Source organism: Rhinichthys klamathensis, unplaced genomic scaffold (genome assembly GCF_029890125.1).
Source record: "Rhinichthys klamathensis goyatoka isolate OS25496 unplaced genomic scaffold, OSU_Roscu_1.1 h1tg000114l_1, whole genome shotgun sequence".
In the NCBI taxonomy this organism is placed as follows: Eukaryota; Metazoa; Chordata; class Actinopteri; order Cypriniformes; family Leuciscidae; genus Rhinichthys; species Rhinichthys klamathensis.
The window spans coordinates 1,111,577-1,131,100 of NW_026606651.1; the positions used below are offsets into that span (position 1 = coordinate 1,111,577).

At 37.0% G+C, this 19,524-nt stretch overlaps 1 protein-coding gene across 1 annotated transcript in view; it reads left to right on the forward strand.

The window, feature by feature from the left end:
- The window catches only part of mapk1 (mitogen-activated protein kinase 1), a 31,765-nt gene that overhangs the window by 6,375 nt on the left and 5,866 nt on the right, over positions 1 to 19,524 (forward strand). The window contains exons 2-6 of the mRNA XM_056254710.1: positions 11,280 to 11,462; positions 14,272 to 14,461; positions 15,801 to 15,917; positions 16,908 to 17,022; positions 19,383 to 19,514. Of these exons, the coding sequence (XP_056110685.1) occupies positions 11,280 to 11,462; positions 14,272 to 14,461; positions 15,801 to 15,917; positions 16,908 to 17,022; positions 19,383 to 19,514 (737 nt within the window). The remainder of the gene's footprint in view (positions 1 to 11,279; positions 11,463 to 14,271; positions 14,462 to 15,800; positions 15,918 to 16,907; positions 17,023 to 19,382; positions 19,515 to 19,524) is intronic.

The window sequence follows — 19,524 nt, forward strand, 5'->3', positions numbered from 1 at the left end:
CAATCATCACAGCAGTGATGAAAGTCACATGATAAATCAAAGCTCATCTCAAACAATCTTCCACAAGAAAGTTAATACTAAGATAAAGAACCTGCACAGTGTCATTCGCACAAACACTAAACAGCATCATGGTAACACATGAAATTTAAAAAATCCAATAAACATTAATTTAACATTAAATGTAACATAAAACTCTAATGTACATAACTGATAAGAAAAGAACTAAGAAAACTAAGAATAAACATAGTTATTTCAACAAAAATACATCAAATGTGAAGTGTCACGCAGGGAATTGTGGGAATGTCAATTTACGGTTTTTCACTGTAAATCATACAATGAGTTGTTCTTTTTCACTTTCAAAAACTGTAAATTTAACGGTATTTTACAGTAAAATTACATTAAATGTACCGTTAGATCTATCACAGTTATTTACCGTATATATAGACCTTATGTAGCCACGCCCCTTTTCCGCGCTGAGCTCATTGTCTTTTGACTTCCGGTCTGTATTTTCACAGCGATCTTGCGTAGTAATGAATGAACGGCTCGTTAAAAAAATTCCCAAGGTCCATTTGTTAAGAAATATGCTTTACAATGCTTATCATAAACATTACAATGCTCATGATAACTTTCGTTAACTCTACAATAAGTAAATCAGCTTCACCAGCTAATTACTCCTGGACAGCGATGCCATAGAAATATACAGAGCGACCGCAAAAACGGAAGTTCAAAGACAATATTCTAAAGATGGCGGCGCCCTCGTTTCTCTGGTGCATAAGGTCTATAGTAAGGAAACTTTCTGTTAACCAATTAACAGTTTTTCACTGTAAAAATCACGATCATTTTTTACAGTGCATAGATGCTTTGAAACGTAATAATAGCACACAGAACATTCATAAGTGATATGTTTAAGATGATTATCTGGTAACACTTTACAAAAAGGTCTCATTAGTTAACATTAGTTCATGCATTAACTAACGTGAAGTAACAATGAGCAATCTTTTTTACAGCATTTATTAATCTTTGTTAATGTTAGTTAAAAAAATACAGTTGTTCTTTGTTTTTAATTAGTTGCAGTGCATTAACTTTTTGAACCTTTTACATTTTCAAAATGTATTAGTAAATGTTGACACTAAATAAACTAAGATGAAATAATAGTGTAGAAATATAGTTTGTTGTTAATTCATGTTAACTGATGTTGTTAACAAATGAAACCTTATTGTGACTTTAGGTGATATCAGTCATATATTGTGCTTTTAGTAATATAACCACAGTTAGTTCTTCTGCTTATTAGGTAATTATACTAATTTTCCTACATTGTTTGAGGGTAAGAGTTTCCTGTAGCTGCGACCATTAAACGCGCCACTCCGGTCTGGTGTAATGGCTTTTCTCTCTATGGCTGTTTGCTTTAGCAGGTTGACTCACTCATTCAGAGGCATGTTATCTATAGCTGTAGTAAATCGAGATCTGTGCCTTCGTTGCAAATAGCACCTCTTCATTATTGTTAGAATTACGAATAATAATTACTATATTGACTGTTTGTCCACTTGAGCTTGAGTTCAGCAAATGCAGTCTGTTTGTGCAGGTCGAATTTCCTGTGATGAGAATTGAATATGTTTCTGTTTTTCTTTGTGCATAGCTAAGAATTGTATATTAGATTTTAGCTATGACGGGTCAAGAGTTTTTTTATGACTTTAAAATAACATTTTCTGGAGCACTTGTTTTTTGGTCTGCCAACATATATTATATTAACCTTAGGGCTGCACGGTTAATCAGATTTTATTTGAGACCACCATTTCTGCTTCTCTTGATTATTCAAGCATAAAAGTCTTTGATATTTGCAAAACATTAATCTCGACAGTGTTTGCTATTGTAGTTTTTATCTTTTTTTGCTGTTTTAATATAAACCGTTACCATGATTTTAGGAATTTCACAGTTTTTGAGATGCTTCTTAAGGTTTTAAGAGTTTTCATGGTGTAAAAAGTGTTTTAAAGGTGCAGTAAGCAATTTCTGAGCAACACGGTTGATATTTGAAATCAACCCAAACAAATTTCCTTTCATTGCTCCACCCTAATATCATTAATTTCTAATATTAACACGGGTCCTAAAGCACTTGTCTGATCATAACCCTTCTTTTTTTCAGTGATATTCCTCTGACTTTCTCTTTTGTAATGTCTCTCTTTCTACAGTCTTTCTTCAAATCTTCCTCTTGCTCACTCTCTCTCCCCCTATCATGAGTGGACACGCCCCCTACTGCTGATTGGCTACAAATGAGTTGTGCTGCTAAGACCAATCCAATTTCAGCAATTTTTTATCAGAAATCACTTACTGCACCTTTAATGTACAGAACATGGTAAAATCAGGAAACTAGATAAGGTAAAATAAACCCTCATTATGAGTTGTTTCCTTTATTTGGCTTTACGTGAAAGTGAAATAATTCTAAAAAAAAAAAAAAAAAAAAAAAAAAACATAATAGCAAAATATTCATGATTATTTGTTTAGCCATTACCGTGCAGCCCTATATTTGTTTGTCTTAACTAGTTTGTGACACTGTATTTTGCAGTACTCAATTTTTCTTTGTTGTGCTTACCTGTACACAACATTAAGCCGTTCTGCCCACTGATAATCTGTGGATATGTCTACTACGGCATTTAGAAACTGAATAGAGTATATCATACTTTCTGATTCTGCTAGCTTGTAAATTTAACTTCAGGGGCCAGTTGCACCAGCTGGACGTACACCTGGTTGTAAGACTAGACTGGACTTAAAATGCGCCTTAAGTTCGCAGACTCAGGTCCCGAGATCGCTACTGCGCAGACTCAGGTCCCGAGATCGCTACTGCGCAGACTCAGGTCCCGAGATCGCTACTGCGCAGACTCAGGTCCCGAGATCGCTACTGCGCAGACTCAGGTCCCGAGATCGCTACTGCGCAGACTCAGGTCCCGAGATCGCTACTGCGCAGGCTCATGTCCCGAGATCGCTACTGCGCAGACTCATGTCCCGAGATCGCTACTGCGCAGGCTCAGGTCCCAAGATCGCTACTGCGCAGGCTCATGTCCCGAGATCGCTTCTGCGCAGACTCAGGTCCCGAGATCGCTACTGTGCAGGCTCAGGTCCCGAGATCGCTACTGCGCAGACTCAGGTCCCGAGATCGCTACTGCGCAGGCTCATGTCCCGAGATCGCTACTGCGCAGGCTCATGTCCCGAGATCGCTACTGCGCAGGCTCAGGTCCCGAGATCGCTACTGCGCAGGCTCAGGTCCCGAGATCGCTACTGCGCAGGCTCAGGTCCCGAGATCGCTACTGCGCAGGCTCAGGTCCCGAGATCGCTACTGAGCAGGCTCAGGTCCCGAGATCGCTACTGCGCAGGCTCAGGTCCCGAGATCGCTACTGCGCAGACTCAGGTCCCGAGATCGCTACTGCGCAGGCTCATGTCCCGAGATCGCTACTGCGCAGGCTCAGGTCCCGAGATCGCTACTGCGCAGACTCAGGTCCCGAGATCGCTACTGCGCAGGCTCATGTCCCGAGATCGCTACTGCGCAGGCTCAGGTCCCGAGATCGCTACTGCGCAGGCTCAGGTCCCGAGATCGCTACTGCGCAGGCTCAGGTCCCGAGATCGCTACTGCGCAGACTCAGGTCCAGAGATCGCTACTGCGCAGACTCAGGTCCAGAGATCGCTACTGCGCAGACTCAGGTCCAGAGATCGCTACTGCGCAGACTCAGGTCCCGAGATCGCTACTGCGCAGGCTCAGGTCCAGAGATCGCTACTGCGCAGGCTCAGGTCCCGAGATCGCTACTGCGCAGACTCAGGTCCCGAGATCGCTACTGCGCAGACTCAGGTCCGGAGATCGCTACTGCGCAGACTCAGGTCCGGAGATCGCTACTGCGCAGACTCAGGTCCCGAGATCGCTACTGCGCAGACTCAGGTCCGGAGATCGCTACTGCGCAGACTCAGGTCCAGAGATCGCTACTGCGCAGACTCAGGTCCGGAGATCGCTACTGCGCAGACTCAGGTCCCGAGATCGCTACTGCGCAGACTCAGGTCCGGAGATCGCTACTGCGCAGACTCAGGTCCAGAGATCGCTACTGCGCAGACTCAGGTCCCGAGATGTCAGCGCCATATCGGGACACTGGCGGCTTCACTTCTCACCAATGGAAGAGAGCGAAGGGGCGTCGTCCATCTTTTTTTACAGTCTATGGACCAGATTGACTGAACCATAAATATGCTTTGTCACAAAAGCCTGTATTGTCCACTGTCAAGGCATCGTGAGTTCATGTTTTACAGCAGAAACCGACAAGCACCCTTATTGTTTGTGAACACAACCCGATAAGGCCGTTTTAATGAATCAGCGTGCAGTATTCAGGTCAGGTGACAAGGCTGCTTGTCATTTCGAAAAGACGCGCTAGCTGAGAGGAGTTTCGTCAAAGCTGAATAAAAGTGATCGAGGATGGATAATTTCATTGAACTTGATGAACCCGTGATATCTTCTTCGGGGCGTAAAAGGAAAATAAAAGCTGAAACTTTTTCATGCAACCTTGCTAAAGCAGCACGTTACAGTGTTGAGGGAAAAGCTCCCTGTACTATTGCGTGTAATCGCAACAATAAAGTTTGTCAGGCGTCTATGTCAGTTGAGGAGATTAACGTTACATAGATTAACCGAGTGTTTTATTATATATCGTAGCAATTACTTGGTTTTAATTTTGTAAGTAACCTGTACTTTTTTGAGTTATTACTTAATCAAAACAACTCAGCTGCAGTTTGATTGATAGTTATCTGTTTTTGCAAATTAACTCTTCTGTTGTAAATGTCCCAAATGGCCGAGGGTGTGCAATTTTCAAAGAGTTTAATTAAACGTTCATGTTATTATTACTATATTTTGGTTGCATTTGTGAGGTAAAAAAAATGTAACTGGTTCTATAAACTTGGCATAATATCAATATAGCCCTGAATCGAATTATTGTATCGCAGATCATGTTCTATCGTGATGAACAGTCCGATTTACACCCCTAATATATATATATAGGCCTATATACATACAAACAAACATTTCAGTATTTAGAGAGCGTAGGGAGATCGATTCGATTATGCCATTTGCAGTGCTTCATGGGAATGGGCGGAGCATAAGAGCTATTTTGGAGTGTGATGCTTTTTCGACTATTAATTTGTTTAATTTTCTGTACAGCATCATGGATCTAGTTTTTCACCAAGAATTCCAGTGTTAAACAATTATTTTTAAAATAAGCTGCAATAATGCAAGCTGATTGCTTTAGCAGAAGCAAATACCATTAACAACCTCGTAGCATTTAAAATCAATGTCCTTATGGAGAAAAGTAATGTTTTTTTACTTACGGAACCCAACTTCTGCACTCTGTTGTATGTCCAATAATTACACTTACTTTAATGCACCCTTGTGTGTGTGTGCACAAATGCACAGACAAATATATTAGTCAATGCATGTACAAGCTCACACATGCCTGCGTTTACACACACGCTGTTTGAGTGCAGGCTGTGTGGCTACTGCCTGGGCCGTGCCTCCATGCCAAACTCTGCCACGGTGCCAGTCTCCATGGCAACCCTTCTGCCAAGGACGTCAATCCGCCGTCACATGAACCAGCCTGACTGGGAGGAGTGTCAGAAGGAGCAGGCAAACGAGGGAGCGCAAGAAAGCAGAGGAAAGAGAGGGAGAGTGCTTAATTTTGTTCTTATTTGCATTGTTGGTCATTTTTGCAGACTTTGACTAGGCATGTCTAGAACATGCCCATATCAGGGTGGAAAATAACTTGTTTCACGTTAGTAAAAAATGGTTGCAATTCAAGATGGTTAACTTCTTATTAGTCGTGTTTGCCAAATTTCGAAGGCAATCTTCACTATTGGTACAACCATTAATAGACTTCTAGTAATGGCTTAATATATAAACACTTAGGGCAGATTTACTAACAGCTTGACACAGCACAAACCTTCTTTTGCCATTAAAAAACTACTGTCAGGATTTACTAAAGACACACATTTAAAAAATGTGGACAGGTTTATTTTTGCGGCTGACGTTATTGCATATGCATACGCAAAATGTATGGGAGGAAACTATTTAAATTAATCATGCAAGGTGATTTACTAAGGTTTTGTGCTCGTCAATTTTACTGGTATTTGCACCATTATTTACCGCAACCCAAAAAAGCATGTCAAACCAGACACTAATTTGCGCTGCTCTTGGTAGATTGTCATTATGGAAATGATCCGACTGCTTCTGTGTTCTTTATTTTGCACGTCGTCAGTGGATCACGCTCAGAACTTCCCACTCCCATCTGTGTTTTTATGTTTTTGCGCTCATTTGCCCTGTTTAGTAAATCTGGCCCTTAATATAGAACCTTAAGTGTTCTGTCTGGCGCTTCATACATTTTCCAATAATGGGATTATTTTATGGATTTAGTTTTAATTAATTAAATTTCTTAATTTTTTATTTAAATGAATTGGAAATTAAAAAAATTTAATCGCACGTTAAACATGAAAGTATTATGCAATCGCTAAAGTCTCCTTATATAAAAACTTTTTGGAACCTCTTTGAAATTGAATCAAGAACCCTAGGATTCTATTTAGAACCCCATTGAACCTGTAGCATCGTGGTGATGACTTTTGCCCTGGCAAACTCCCCTCACATTTCCTTCTTCAAATGTAAAAAGCTAGTTTTGTGAAGTAAGGACTGTTTGATCCACTTGTTCAGTCTCCAAAGAATTCAACCTAGTTAATGTCTTTAAGATTTTCTGGTTTATAGAATGTGAAAAGCTTCTTATTGGCACAGCTGTAAATGTGCAGGCGTTCTGGGTTAGGAACAGAAAAGAAAGGATTATCCAGCCTTGTGGTGTCCCGGCCCCATTTCGACGAGCTTTAGAAGCGCCTTCACCCTCAGAAGGTGCATTGAAATAGAAGCATCTCTGTTTTCTTTAAGCATTTGGAGAAGCATGCTAAAAGGGATCTAATGAATCCACAAATAGGCATGTAAAACACATATATAATGCCATATTGCATAACGCATCTAAATGGGTGAATCTTATGATCCAGAGCAACTATGTTTCACCCCAAAAACCAAATGAAAGTCATTTTTAGGGTTTGGATACTACATGACATTTTTTTTAATGACAGTAAAATACAAACACTCCCAGTTCTCATTAATGTAATGCAAATTATCTCATTCTCATTACTGTAAGAAATAACTACAATAAATTAACTTCTTGTCATTATAATTATTGTTATGTATTCATTTATCCACTATATTTTATTTTATTTTGATATGAAATAAAGCACATTCCTCCCAGTTCTCATTACCGTAATGCAACTTATCTCATTCTCATTACTCGAATGTGGAAAAAAACCCCCATTAAATTATGAAGTATTTATGCATTGTAATATTTGTTGTACTGCCTTTAACGTCTGGTAATTTTATTCAAATAAAATATTTTTTGAAAAAACAACAACTTCTGAACCCGTTATGGTAATGAGAATTTGGGGTGAAAAAATGTGCTTAATAGGTATGAAAAATGTCACAATGCAAAACATTTTAATGGCTTATATATTAATTTAAGTATTATTTATTTAATTGCCTAAAGTAGTAGCAACTTCACTTGGCCGCTCGCTCTAACGTTAACCTAGATAAATGTGTGCTATTATTAAGCACATATCCAAGTGTTTGTGCAGAGTGTTGAAGCTAAAGGATTAGCCGCCGCAATCACTTGCATTTTTTCCTGATAACAGCGGAAAAACTTAAAATACTCCCATAATTTTTGGTCATACAGATGAGAGTAATAAATCATTCAAAACTGTAGAGGGTCTACTTTTATTTGTGTAAACCCGCAATAACAAAATGTTATATGCTCTTTCTGCCGTCTCGATCACCTTGAACTGGAGCGCGTCACAAAAATGAACCGAAACTAGGCTACTTGGGTCACAAACATGAGAAATATAGGCCTATCTATAGAAAGCTTGAAATGTCTACTTTTGAACGAACCAATTCAAATGGAAAACAAATCCATTGTGAAATGTAATGTAATCCGTATGAAAGGTGCATTTCTCTCTAAAGGCTCGTCGACTATACTGCGGAGATGGCGAGTCAGCGTCGTCAACTTCATCTTTGCAGCCGACACTGACTCAGAAAACACTAGTTTTATAAATAATTTAAATCCGACACATTTATAATCATCCGCTACTTTTGCTGGTGCTTTGTGACAAGCTATGCATTCGCTTGAGCGCGGAATAGGCATATTACGGCTATATTAAAGGTTTAGTATTCCTCCCCAGTATATATTTAAGTAATTAAATTAATATAAACATGCGATTAGTCGACTAATGGCTTGAATGAATTACTACTAGTCGACTAGAAAAAACTTTAGTCGGGGGTAGCCCTGGTATTTATGCATTGTAGTGTTTTTGTTGTACTGCCTTTAACATCATCTGATTTCCTGAAATATGATGAATTTTTAAAAATATGATGATAAACTTTTGGGCCCATTATGTTAATGAGAATTTAGGGCAATGAAATGTGCTTGTTTAACAATCGTGATGAAGTCATGATGTAAATAACTGGATTGGTGAAATGATTAAATTAATATTGTTATTATGATTTAAAAAAAATCTGAACTTGAAATGAGCTTTACCCAAATCACACAGTGTTCATAAGTTAAAAGTAGTTATACTAAAGCCTTTTTGAGTGTCTTTGCTTTGCCGTCCAGTTGTTTTAAATAGATCATCAGCTACACCTCACAGAGAGTTTGTGCTGATTTTCAGTCTTCAAGATGTTCACATGCAGCAGTCATTCCCTTCCACAGTTTCCACGCAGACCCTGCTTTATTTATAGACATCTTTATTATTTGGTGGCATGACAGCACGCCATTGGAGCGTCTTTTTCCCCCCTCCTCTTTCGCACCAAGGGTATCTGGCATTGTCGGAGCATTGTGTAAATTCACTACGAACGTTCAGCCTGTTTCCGCCCCCCTCCTTCACATTACCATGGCAACAGCCTGTTGCATAACTCCTAACCACAAAGTCTCGCCTGTCCATCTCCGTGGAAACCATTCCTCTCTCCCTTTTTCTTGCTGTCTTGCTATGTCTCTCCATCTCTGCTTCTCTCTCTCTCTTTTATGGTCTTTCTTAACCTCTGCGTAATTTCTCCACTTTCTGCCCTTTAGAGTGTGGTGTGTACAGTGCCAGCCAGATGCTCGATCCGTGAACTTTACACTTTTCAAGATCGAAATCTGCGTCAACAACAACAAAAAAAAACTCCAGACATATTGAGCCATGGTGTGAAAAATGCAAGTTTAAATACAGCCGTTCCTTCATAAATTGTGACCTGCTTGACCATGTTTCTGCTGTGCAATAGAAAATGGTGCAGATGTTGCATTATCGGTGCACCTGACACAGATTTAGCATTAACAATGTGTCAGCAGTACTGAGAGTTCAGAGAAACCATTTGAATCAGGTCATGGTTACGATTACGATAAAGATGAGATTAAATCTTCAATTTCTTTGCATTCATGAAGCCCATGTGAGAAGAAGAGTGACGCACGCAAAGCCATGTTTAGCTGAAGGTTAGGGGTGATTGATTGGAAAATGAATTATTTATTTATTTGAACTATTAGTAACTTTAAATAGCTGTAATAAATGGTTCTTTTATATGGTCTAATTAAAAAATCTTTGATTAAAAAAGTTTTTTTAAATAATTAAAATCCATCATTAATATTATCATCATTATTCTTTTTGAAAACTTTAGTTAGGTAACGTGTCACATTAAAACTGTCTTGAAAATGTTTTTTTTTTACTTTTTTGTTGAAAACTTCTCAAATGCTTAAAATATTAATATCCCTCATTACAAATATTATCCCTTTTGAAAACTGATTTAGTTAGTTTGGTAGTTAGTTAGTTAGTTAGTTAGTTGTTATTTAACTTAGTCAACTTCTCAAATGCTAACAATATTAATATCCATTAAAAATATTATTATTATTCCTTTTCGAAAACTTAGGAAAAAGTTATGTTTTTCTTTTATGTGAAGGTCACATTATGTTTTTGCAACTTCTTAAATGCTCAAAATATGAAAATGTGTCATTAGAATTATTTTACATTTTTAAAATGATAAATCTAAACAAAGTCTCTATCTGAATGTTTGGTTGATTTATCTATTAATTAAACTTTTTTTTTTTTTTTTTTACTGTTGTCATTTTTTTATACATATATGAAGGTCATAACCGTCTTGGAAGCTTTTTTTTTTTAAACCATGCTTTTGTTTTTGCTACTTCTGAAATGTTTAAAATATGAATCATTATAAAAAATATTTGTCCTTTAAAAAATCTATGATGAAATCTAAACAGAGTGAAAAAATAAGCCATTTTTATTTTGAAATATGTATTGCGTGAAAGTTATTTATATATATATTTTTTACACACGTTTTTGATCATTCTTCAGTCCTTCAAACATAACTTCCACCACGACCCTTTGTCCACATTTACATTGTGTAACTGTTTTAAAGAAACTTTTCTAAAAGTCCGCAGAAGTGCCCACAATTGAAAAGTCCGTCTACGTTCACATTGTCTTTTCCACTGTATTACACCTCTTATATTGTGTACTTGACACTTGGTGTCATATCTTTTGTGCAGTAGTCTTTAATTCTTTGATGAATGAGCTATTATGTTTTGTAACTAAAGCCGGATTCACACTGTACTATTTAGGCCACGATTTTGTCTGTCAGAGACAAATGTTGAGAATCCTAAAATATTCCCCGGATCCTAGGCCAAAATCTGAAGTCAAATTTAAATTTGACCTCTGATGAAATTCTGATGGCAGTGTCATAAGTTTTGACCCACAGTCCTGCATTGTGACTTCTCCCTAAGAAAACCGTCAAATCATAAACCAGAACCTGATGATGCAATTAGCGAGACAACAACAAACTTGCTCCACTTTGCTTTTTTTTCTTCTTCCATTTTTCTTTTCAAGACATGATTAAAATTAGTGCTAGAGATTGTTTTTGTTTGCAAGCCACCATTTCTATGCCGTATGTAAATGCAGCTCACATCACTGAAAGTGTCACGGATTGATGATGTAAAACTCTGTTTTTAACGCGTACAGTCTGACATTAATGACATCTGTGATCCTACAGTGTGACATGGCTTACAGCGGGGGGCATGTTCGTACAGTCTGACAAGCAACAGTCGTTAAGGACTATTATAAGTCGTACAGTGTGAACCCAGTTTAAGAAAAAAGCTGCTTGATCTGAAGATGTCTCCTCTTTTGCTTCTTTTCAGCTCAGCGTATGATCGTGATAATAAAGTGCGTGTGGCGATAAAGAAGATCAGTCCGTTTGAGCACCAGACGTACTGTCAGCGCACACTCCGTGAGATTAAAATCCTGCTCCGCTTCAAGCACGAGAACATCATCAGCATCAATGACATCATCCGCACACCCACCATCGACCAGATGAAAGACGTGTATCCTTTTTACTTTAACCTGGAAATAAACAACGTTTTAGGATTTTGAAACCACTTTGCAATGCAGCATGAGCAAAAAAAGAGCAGCTGACTGTACAAAGGAGCATTGTCACTAATTTACTTATTTGATTATTTACTTAGAAATGGTGCTAACACTTTACAATAAGGTTGCATTAGTTAACATTAGTCAACTACATTAGTCAAAATGAACTACCGGTAATAATAAACTGCACTTTTACAGCATTTATTAATCTTTGTTAATGTTAATATAGTTACATGAACAAACAATGAACAGCTGTATTTTTATTTACTAAAGTTAACAAAGATTAACAAACACAGTAACTAATGAATGCTAATGGTTTGTTCATGTTAGTTAATACATTAACAAATGAGACCTTATTGTAAAATGTTGGCAATATTAAAGTAAATAATCAAATAAGTAAATGTGACAATGAACATGTGGCTTCTTTGTCCAGTCAGCTGCTCTCTTTTTTGTTCATGCTGGAGAACATGATCTTTAGGTTTTGTTTATCAGTTCAAATGTTGCCATCATTAAAGCAAAAAGAGACATATTAAGATGTATTTAAATTCAAATTTATTAAATTTTTCAGTTCAACTTTTTAAATATACATGTTCAGGCTGAAAATACGGCCACTGGCACAAACAACGATCTTTTCCAGTTGTGTAGGCTGAGACAATGCAAAAATCTCTAGTAAAGAGTTCATTTAAGGCCCGAAATCAATAGTCGGTAGGCGTGTGGATAGTGAGAGTAGTTTTGTATGATCTAATCGCTGTGGTGTTTTTGTGTGATTCACATCATGCCAGAGCTGCTGTTGAAGGGAGTAGAAACACAAGATTTGAAAGACTACAATTTTTTTTCTTGTGCTTCTGTTTCCTGTTGAAATTAATACAGAACATATCAAAAGGCTTGTGCTTTTTGTTGTTGTTGTTTTAAATATCCAGGAGCTTTTAGTTTGTCAAAGCCTGAAATAAACAAAGATTTACTACTTCCCATTGTTAGTAGGCATGGGATTTGTGAGCTGTTTAACTAAATCTGATTCTGTTCTGTAGTGATTCCATTTACATGTTGAGGAATAAATCCTATATAAAAAAGGTCAAATTTTAGGATTAACATTGAGTTTAAAAGATAAAAAAAAAGAAAGTCTCTTATGCTCACCAAGGATGCATTTATTTGATCGAAAATAATATAGTAAAATATTATTACAATTTGAGTGTTTTATATTTTAACATAAGGATAATATATTTTACGAATATTAAAGGTGCTCTATGTAACTTTTCTACTAAAATGAATCCTTTTTTTATTGCCTGTGTGTGAAGGGGTTGTAATCACACATTAAAATGATCCACTTGTCGAGTTTTGCTATTACCTCTGAAGGCCAGTATTCCTATTTCTATGAAGTCTCCGGGTCGGATTTACCGCGAAATCCAACGGATGTGACGTGCATGCGCGCTCCCGAGCCTCTCTCCTTATATACAGTCTATTGTAGACGGTCAGGGAGTTACGTCCGGTTAAAGGCGCACGTTTTTCGGCTTATATCTCAGTCAATCTTTGATCAATATTCCCAAGACTCTAATCGTTCGTAGTGCTGGACGGGGCCTTTCGAACGAGCCCACCCCTGAGGTCCAACTCGCCCGGCTCCCCGAGTTATAGCCGTTCGAAATCGGGGGTCCCAGCGAACGGCGATCCGGTAGGGGGCATCCCCGAGGCCCGCCACTCTAGCGTTCGGGCAAGGGTTCCCCTGGGACCTCCTCCCCCGAATTTGAGCTCTCTGGGTCTTTGCGTTCCAGAGATACGAGCGATTTTCTTCTGAGATCGTGACGTCACCGGCGTCCGCAATTTTGCAGCGCGCCCGATGGTTTTCTGCTAATATCTCCGCGAAAACACCACCAAAAACTATGGAACTTATATGGTTCTTTTCAGCTCGACTAGATGGTCCCAACGAGCTCGGTGCTCACCGAATCCGTCTAGTATTCGCCGAGATATTTGCGTAATAGACGGTATTGTCTATGAGTTCGAGCACGAGCGCTCTTGTAAAATTTGGTTGCAATCTGAAACATCACCACTAGAGGCCAAAGTTACATAGAGCACCTTTAATATACAGTATTTTAAAATAAAATGTATTAATGTGATCAAAGCTGAATTTTCAGCATCATTACTCCAGTCTTTAGTGTCACATGACCCTTCAGAAATCATTATAATGATGATTTACTGCTCAAGAAACATTTCTTATTTTTATCAATGTTGAAATCAGTTGTGCTACTTAAAATATTTTTGTCTACTAAAATCTACTTTGATGAAGAACAAGAGAACAGCATTTATTTAAAACAGAAATCTTTTGTAACATTAAATGCATTTACTGTCACTTTTTTTTCATCAATTTAACGCATTCCTTAAATCTGTTCATTTGTTTAAAAAAAAAAGAAAATTACTGACCCCAAACTTTTAAAGAGTGGTGTAGATATCTGAAGGCTTATAGATATTGAATAAAACCCCCAAAACCCTTTTGAAAAACATTTAGATAGATGGGTCATTTCAGACTTAATCTGTAGAAGTGGTGTATTGTGAAAGTAAGAACATGAATTATTTTGAAATCTGATTTAAAGTACAAAAAGGTTCAGAAGATTCTCACTTTAAATGTAATGTGTTACTTCAACTGGCTGCCCATACTGAGATCTCCAGTCTAAGTGTGTGAATGTACCATAAACTTAAAAGCTTTTATCAGTTCTAATATGCAACCTTTTCTGAACCCCAAGCTTTTTGTTTGACCTTGACATTGACAAACCATAGCTACATTGTACAGGATCTGATGGAGACAGACTTATACAAGCTGTTGAAGACGCAGCACTTGAGCAATGACCACATCTGTTACTTCCTGTACCAGATCTTGCGTGGCCTGAAGTACATCCACTCGGCAAACGTTCTCCACCGAGACCTGAAGCCATCTAACCTTTTGCTCAACACTACTTGTGACCTCAAGGTGAAGCACAATGCGGTTCTAAGCCATCATGCCATTTTAAACACATTTAAAGGTTGTGTGCCATTTCTGCGTCACCAAATGGAATTAAACACGTTTTCAGAACGCCTGTCATTTGTACAAAAAAGCACATTTCCATTTTACTATTATTATTTTCTATAATGTTAAATATGAAGCTATTCCATTTTTAAAAAAACAGCTTGTCCATACAACATTTAAAAATGTAAATGGAATTAAATAAAATGATCAAATATTTGTATAATAAATATAAATAAAATTTGGATCATATATTTGTATAATACATTTTATGTTTATATGTAAAAAAAATAAAAAAGTTAGTCATTTTAGACTTTTCTGCGGTTTCAGACATAGCCGTATAGTATGAGAAAGTAATTTAACAAAGGAAAAATAACACCCTTAAACAGGGTTTGACTTTTTTGCTCACCAGCCACTGTGTCTAGTGGATTACAACGTTACTAGCCACTCAGCATTTTCACTGGCCACAATTTTGACATTATACCATGGGGAAAGATTGGCATATAGATATTTTTAACATTATCTCATAATTTGGCAGCAGGTATTTTAGGCGGCTGTCACTTTAAGACCCCGTTATACTGTTACACGTGCCTTTTCTTTCTCAACTGTTTCATTCACTTAAACATAACTGACTGTTTACGTGAATACTCGCCAAGCCCAGCTTTTCGACATTGTTTTGTGTGTGTATTTGACAGTTTAATCGCAATAAGCAGTGAAAACGAATTCAATTTAGTACTGAGACGTGGCTTTATGTGCCGCATTTTGTGTGAGCACAAAATCTGCGGGAATGAGTAAAATTATGCGTAATTTCATGGCGAAATTTAAGCCCTGTAACAGCAACAATATTCATCCAGAGCAAATTAAACGAGTGATTGAAGGGAGGCGGGTTTATGTGTCAATTCGCTGTCAGAGAGAATCATGAGAGGGCAAGAAAACTCGGCTGGTATTGGCATCAATTCTGCGGAAATTGAGTATTAAGTGTTTCAGATATATTTCAGTATCGAAAAAACGATATTTTTAAAATACTTGCACTTACTTTATTTCAGATGCCTTTTAAAAGACAACAATTGAAAAATGTACATATAATATGTAATCAGCTAAAGTGGCTAGTAGGAGTGACTGAGTTACACGCCACTGCTGAAATCCACCCGCATTTGGCATCAGCCCTGCCTTTAAACCTTTAACTCCATTGTCACCACATCATACCATTATTGCATTAAATTGAATTCACAGCAGGCTCCGCTTGGATATCGATGGATATTCACATATGTCTGTAACCTCTTTGTTATTGCTTATTTGATCTTAGATCTGTGATTTTGGGCTCGCCCGGGTGGCCGATCCAGACCATGACCACACCGGCTTCCTGACGGAGTACGTAGCTACACGTTGGTACCGCGCACCAGAGATTATGCTCAATTCTAAGGTGAGGTGTTGCCTCAAGCGTTTGTTTGGTTGCTCTGTGCGACCGTCAGTCAGGAGTTTGGTGTTCAGCCATTACATTTGTAAGACATTTAATTCAGGTTTCTGGCAATGTCTGTGTATTAATGACATGTTTGTATTTTATCTCCTGAAGTATTACTCAATGTTCAAATCCTTAGTTAGAAGACATATATACTATTATAAATTTTAAGTTGGCGTTTATCTTTATATTTTTAGTTTATTTTAATTTAGGTTTAATTTTTTGTAATTTTGCTGTGTGCTTTTTTGTCATTTTAATTTGTTTTTATATTACTATTTATGTTTAACTTATTTGTAAGTTTTAATTGTTTTAATGTTTTCCAGTTAGTAATTTTAGTGTTTGAACTTAAACTTATTACAGTTACTTGCCAAAACAACATTTCTAAGTTTTGTTGTCATCTAATATTTATATTTTGTTTTATTTCATCTTTATTTTAATGGTAACACCTTTACAATTAGTTTAAATTAGTTAACATGAACTAACAATGAACACTAATACTTCTACAGCATATCTCGACACAATCTTAGAATTACTGATACACTTTAAAGATAAAAAGTTGTATCTGTTAATATTAGTTAATGCACTAAGAACTAACATGAACATGAACATTTTTATTAACTAACAAACAGGTTAATAAATGCTGTGAAAATAGTTTGTTCATTGTTAGTTCATTTACTAATGTTAACATATGAGACCGTATTGTTAAGTGTTACCATTTTACTTAACAAGATGTTTTACATAGATTTGTTTTTTGTTTAGTTAATGATAAAAATCCTGAATTTAAACAATGTTTTTTCTTTTCTTATAAGAATAGTTCACACAAAAATGAAATTAATGATTTTAAATATGGTGCAATATTCATGTACCATGATACTTCCTAGATTGCCATATCATATTACTATGATATGTACCCCCCAAAAATGCATTATGAAAACACTTTTGTCTCTCTCTCAGGGTTACACTAAGTCCATTGATATATGGTCGGTTGGTTGTATTCTGGCTGAGATGCTTTCGAATAGACCCATCTTCCCTGGGAAACACTATCTGGACCAGCTTAACCACATCTTAGGTAAACATCCCGGTGGACTTTATATATTTCCCTGCATGCAGCCTTTGACGTCACAGCTCAGAATAGCCACTAGTAAAGGGGTTGGGTGTATGATGTCATTTTCCTGTAAGTATAGTGTCTTTAGTCACATGACATTTATAGCTGATAGGAACTCAAAAAGCTGTAGATTTCAAGTTATGCATTTCCAAAACTGCATTGAGAACGGATTGGTTTCCTGGGTATTAAAGCATTTATAAACATGTTGCCAACATAGGAGATGCTTTAAGGGCTCCCTGTGGAAGAAATTAAGACTAAATATTAGTTTTTATAAAATTATAATAATTTATTATATATATATATTTTTTTTTTATTTAATAAAATTATATACCGGTAAGTCATATTGGTACATTTTTAGCCCAATTGTGCAGCCCTACAGACAAGCACAGCAAACCCATGCATTTTAAATCACAATCACAATTTGTATCTAAAAAAATTGCAATTAGATTTCCCCCCAAATCATGCAGATCTAATTACAAACTTTTCATGTGGATTGTTGATGCTTAGGTGAGTACTTAAATGATCACATGGGACATATTCAGCACTAAACTCTACATTGTGTAAATTGAAATCAAACTCTTCTTCTAAATATACTTTTATAATTTTTTATATTTCTAAAAAAAAAATTCCCACAGTTTTCATAAAGCTGTCCATCTGAAATGGAAAACATGCTCACTTACTTTGAATAATTGATACACATTGAGCGCTTTTCAAAAGCTCAGCATAGGCCATTCATCTCTGAGTTGAAACATGATGCATTGTGGTCAGTTTTGCATCGTAAGACTGAGATAAGCCTTTGATGGTTATCGCCAAGAAGGCTTAATCATCATTTCCCTTGCTAGACGAAGCACATCAGATGTCAGTCGCTTCCCTTCTCTTTATTTTTCCTTTCTCAGTCTGTTGCATGAGTTAAAAAACTCAGTGTTTCCTGTCAGATGCTGTTGATTTTGACCCTGCAACGAGCTGATAACGTTGTGCATGCTGCTACGTGTGTTTGAGGGTGTGTGTTTTCCCATAGCGATGGCTCCTGAAGAGACAATCTGTGTAGTAACACTTTCTTCCATTAACATGTGTGTCTTTGAACCGTCTGGCCTGTGTGAGCAGATGTTTCCCTGTTGATAACGCTACTTATTTCCTCATTTAGATTGCTTGTGCACATTAGCTTGGCGTACTGGGTTATTGTTGTACCGCCTTTCATTCTCTGAACACTTATTTTCTTGCATAAATTCAAATTGGAGTCAACAGCAACCAAAAATAAGTGTCATCTTGTAGTTGGGTTATTAAATGTGCCATATTCTACAATTGTAGCATAGCATTTATTGTTTAGTAATTTCAAATGAAATGCTATAGGCTGTTTTTCGGACTGTACTTCAAAGATTTCCACATGCAAATTACCTCCTTTATGATTGGCTAACCTCCATGTTGTATAGTCACATTGTCATCAATCACTGCTACTGAATAGTTATGTAAACATGAGCAGTTCTATGTTAATGAGCTCATGGTTCTGATGTCAATACCATTTCAGAATGAACCATTTTTGCAGCTTATTTTTTTTTTGCAGAGTGACTGGACTCAGGAAGCGGCTTTGTGAATGTTTGGTTGTTTAAATAGTACACTAAAAAATGTTTAGGAATTAATACTTTTATAGCATTAAATTGATCAAATTGACAGTAATATATTTTTATTTAAAATAAACGCTGTTCTTTTGAACTTTCTATTTATCAAAGAATCCTAAAAAAAGTATATTACGTTTTCCACAAAAATATTAGGCAGCACAACTGTTTTCAACATTGATAATAATCGGAAATGTTTCTTGAGCAGCAAATCAGCATCCTAGAATGATTTCTGGAGTCATGATGCTGAAAATTCAGCTTTGATCACAGGAATAACTTACATTTTAAAATATATGAAGATAGAAAACATTTCTTTTAAATTGTAATAATATTTCACAATATTACTATTTTTACTGTATTTTAGATCAAAAAAATGGAGCCTTGGTGAGCAAAAGACACGTTAGAGTATATCAAATTCATATTTCAAAAGACAAAGGATAATCTTTTAAGAGTGATGTTGTAAAGTATAAAACTTGTGAAAGTTGCAGTTGTTTAAGCTGGCCAGGATGGCAAGGAATGATGCAACAAAACTAAGCACATCTGAAAGAAAGGAGTGCTTCCCCTTTTTCTCTTTTGCTTTTATTCCCTTGAGCTCCTTATTTATATTTTCATAATTTCTACACTCATTTTTGCTTTATCTTCTTGATTGCTTATGCCCTTTTCCCCCTCTTTAGTCTAATTGGTTTTATTTGTCTTTTCTTTGTCCTGTAGGTATTTTGGGCTCCCCGACTCAGGAGGACCTCAACTGCATCATCAACATTAAGGCGAGGAATTACTTGCTGTCACTTCCTCTCCGCTGCAAAGTGCCCTGGAACCGCCTGTTTCCTAACGCAGATCCTAAAGGTCAGAGTTC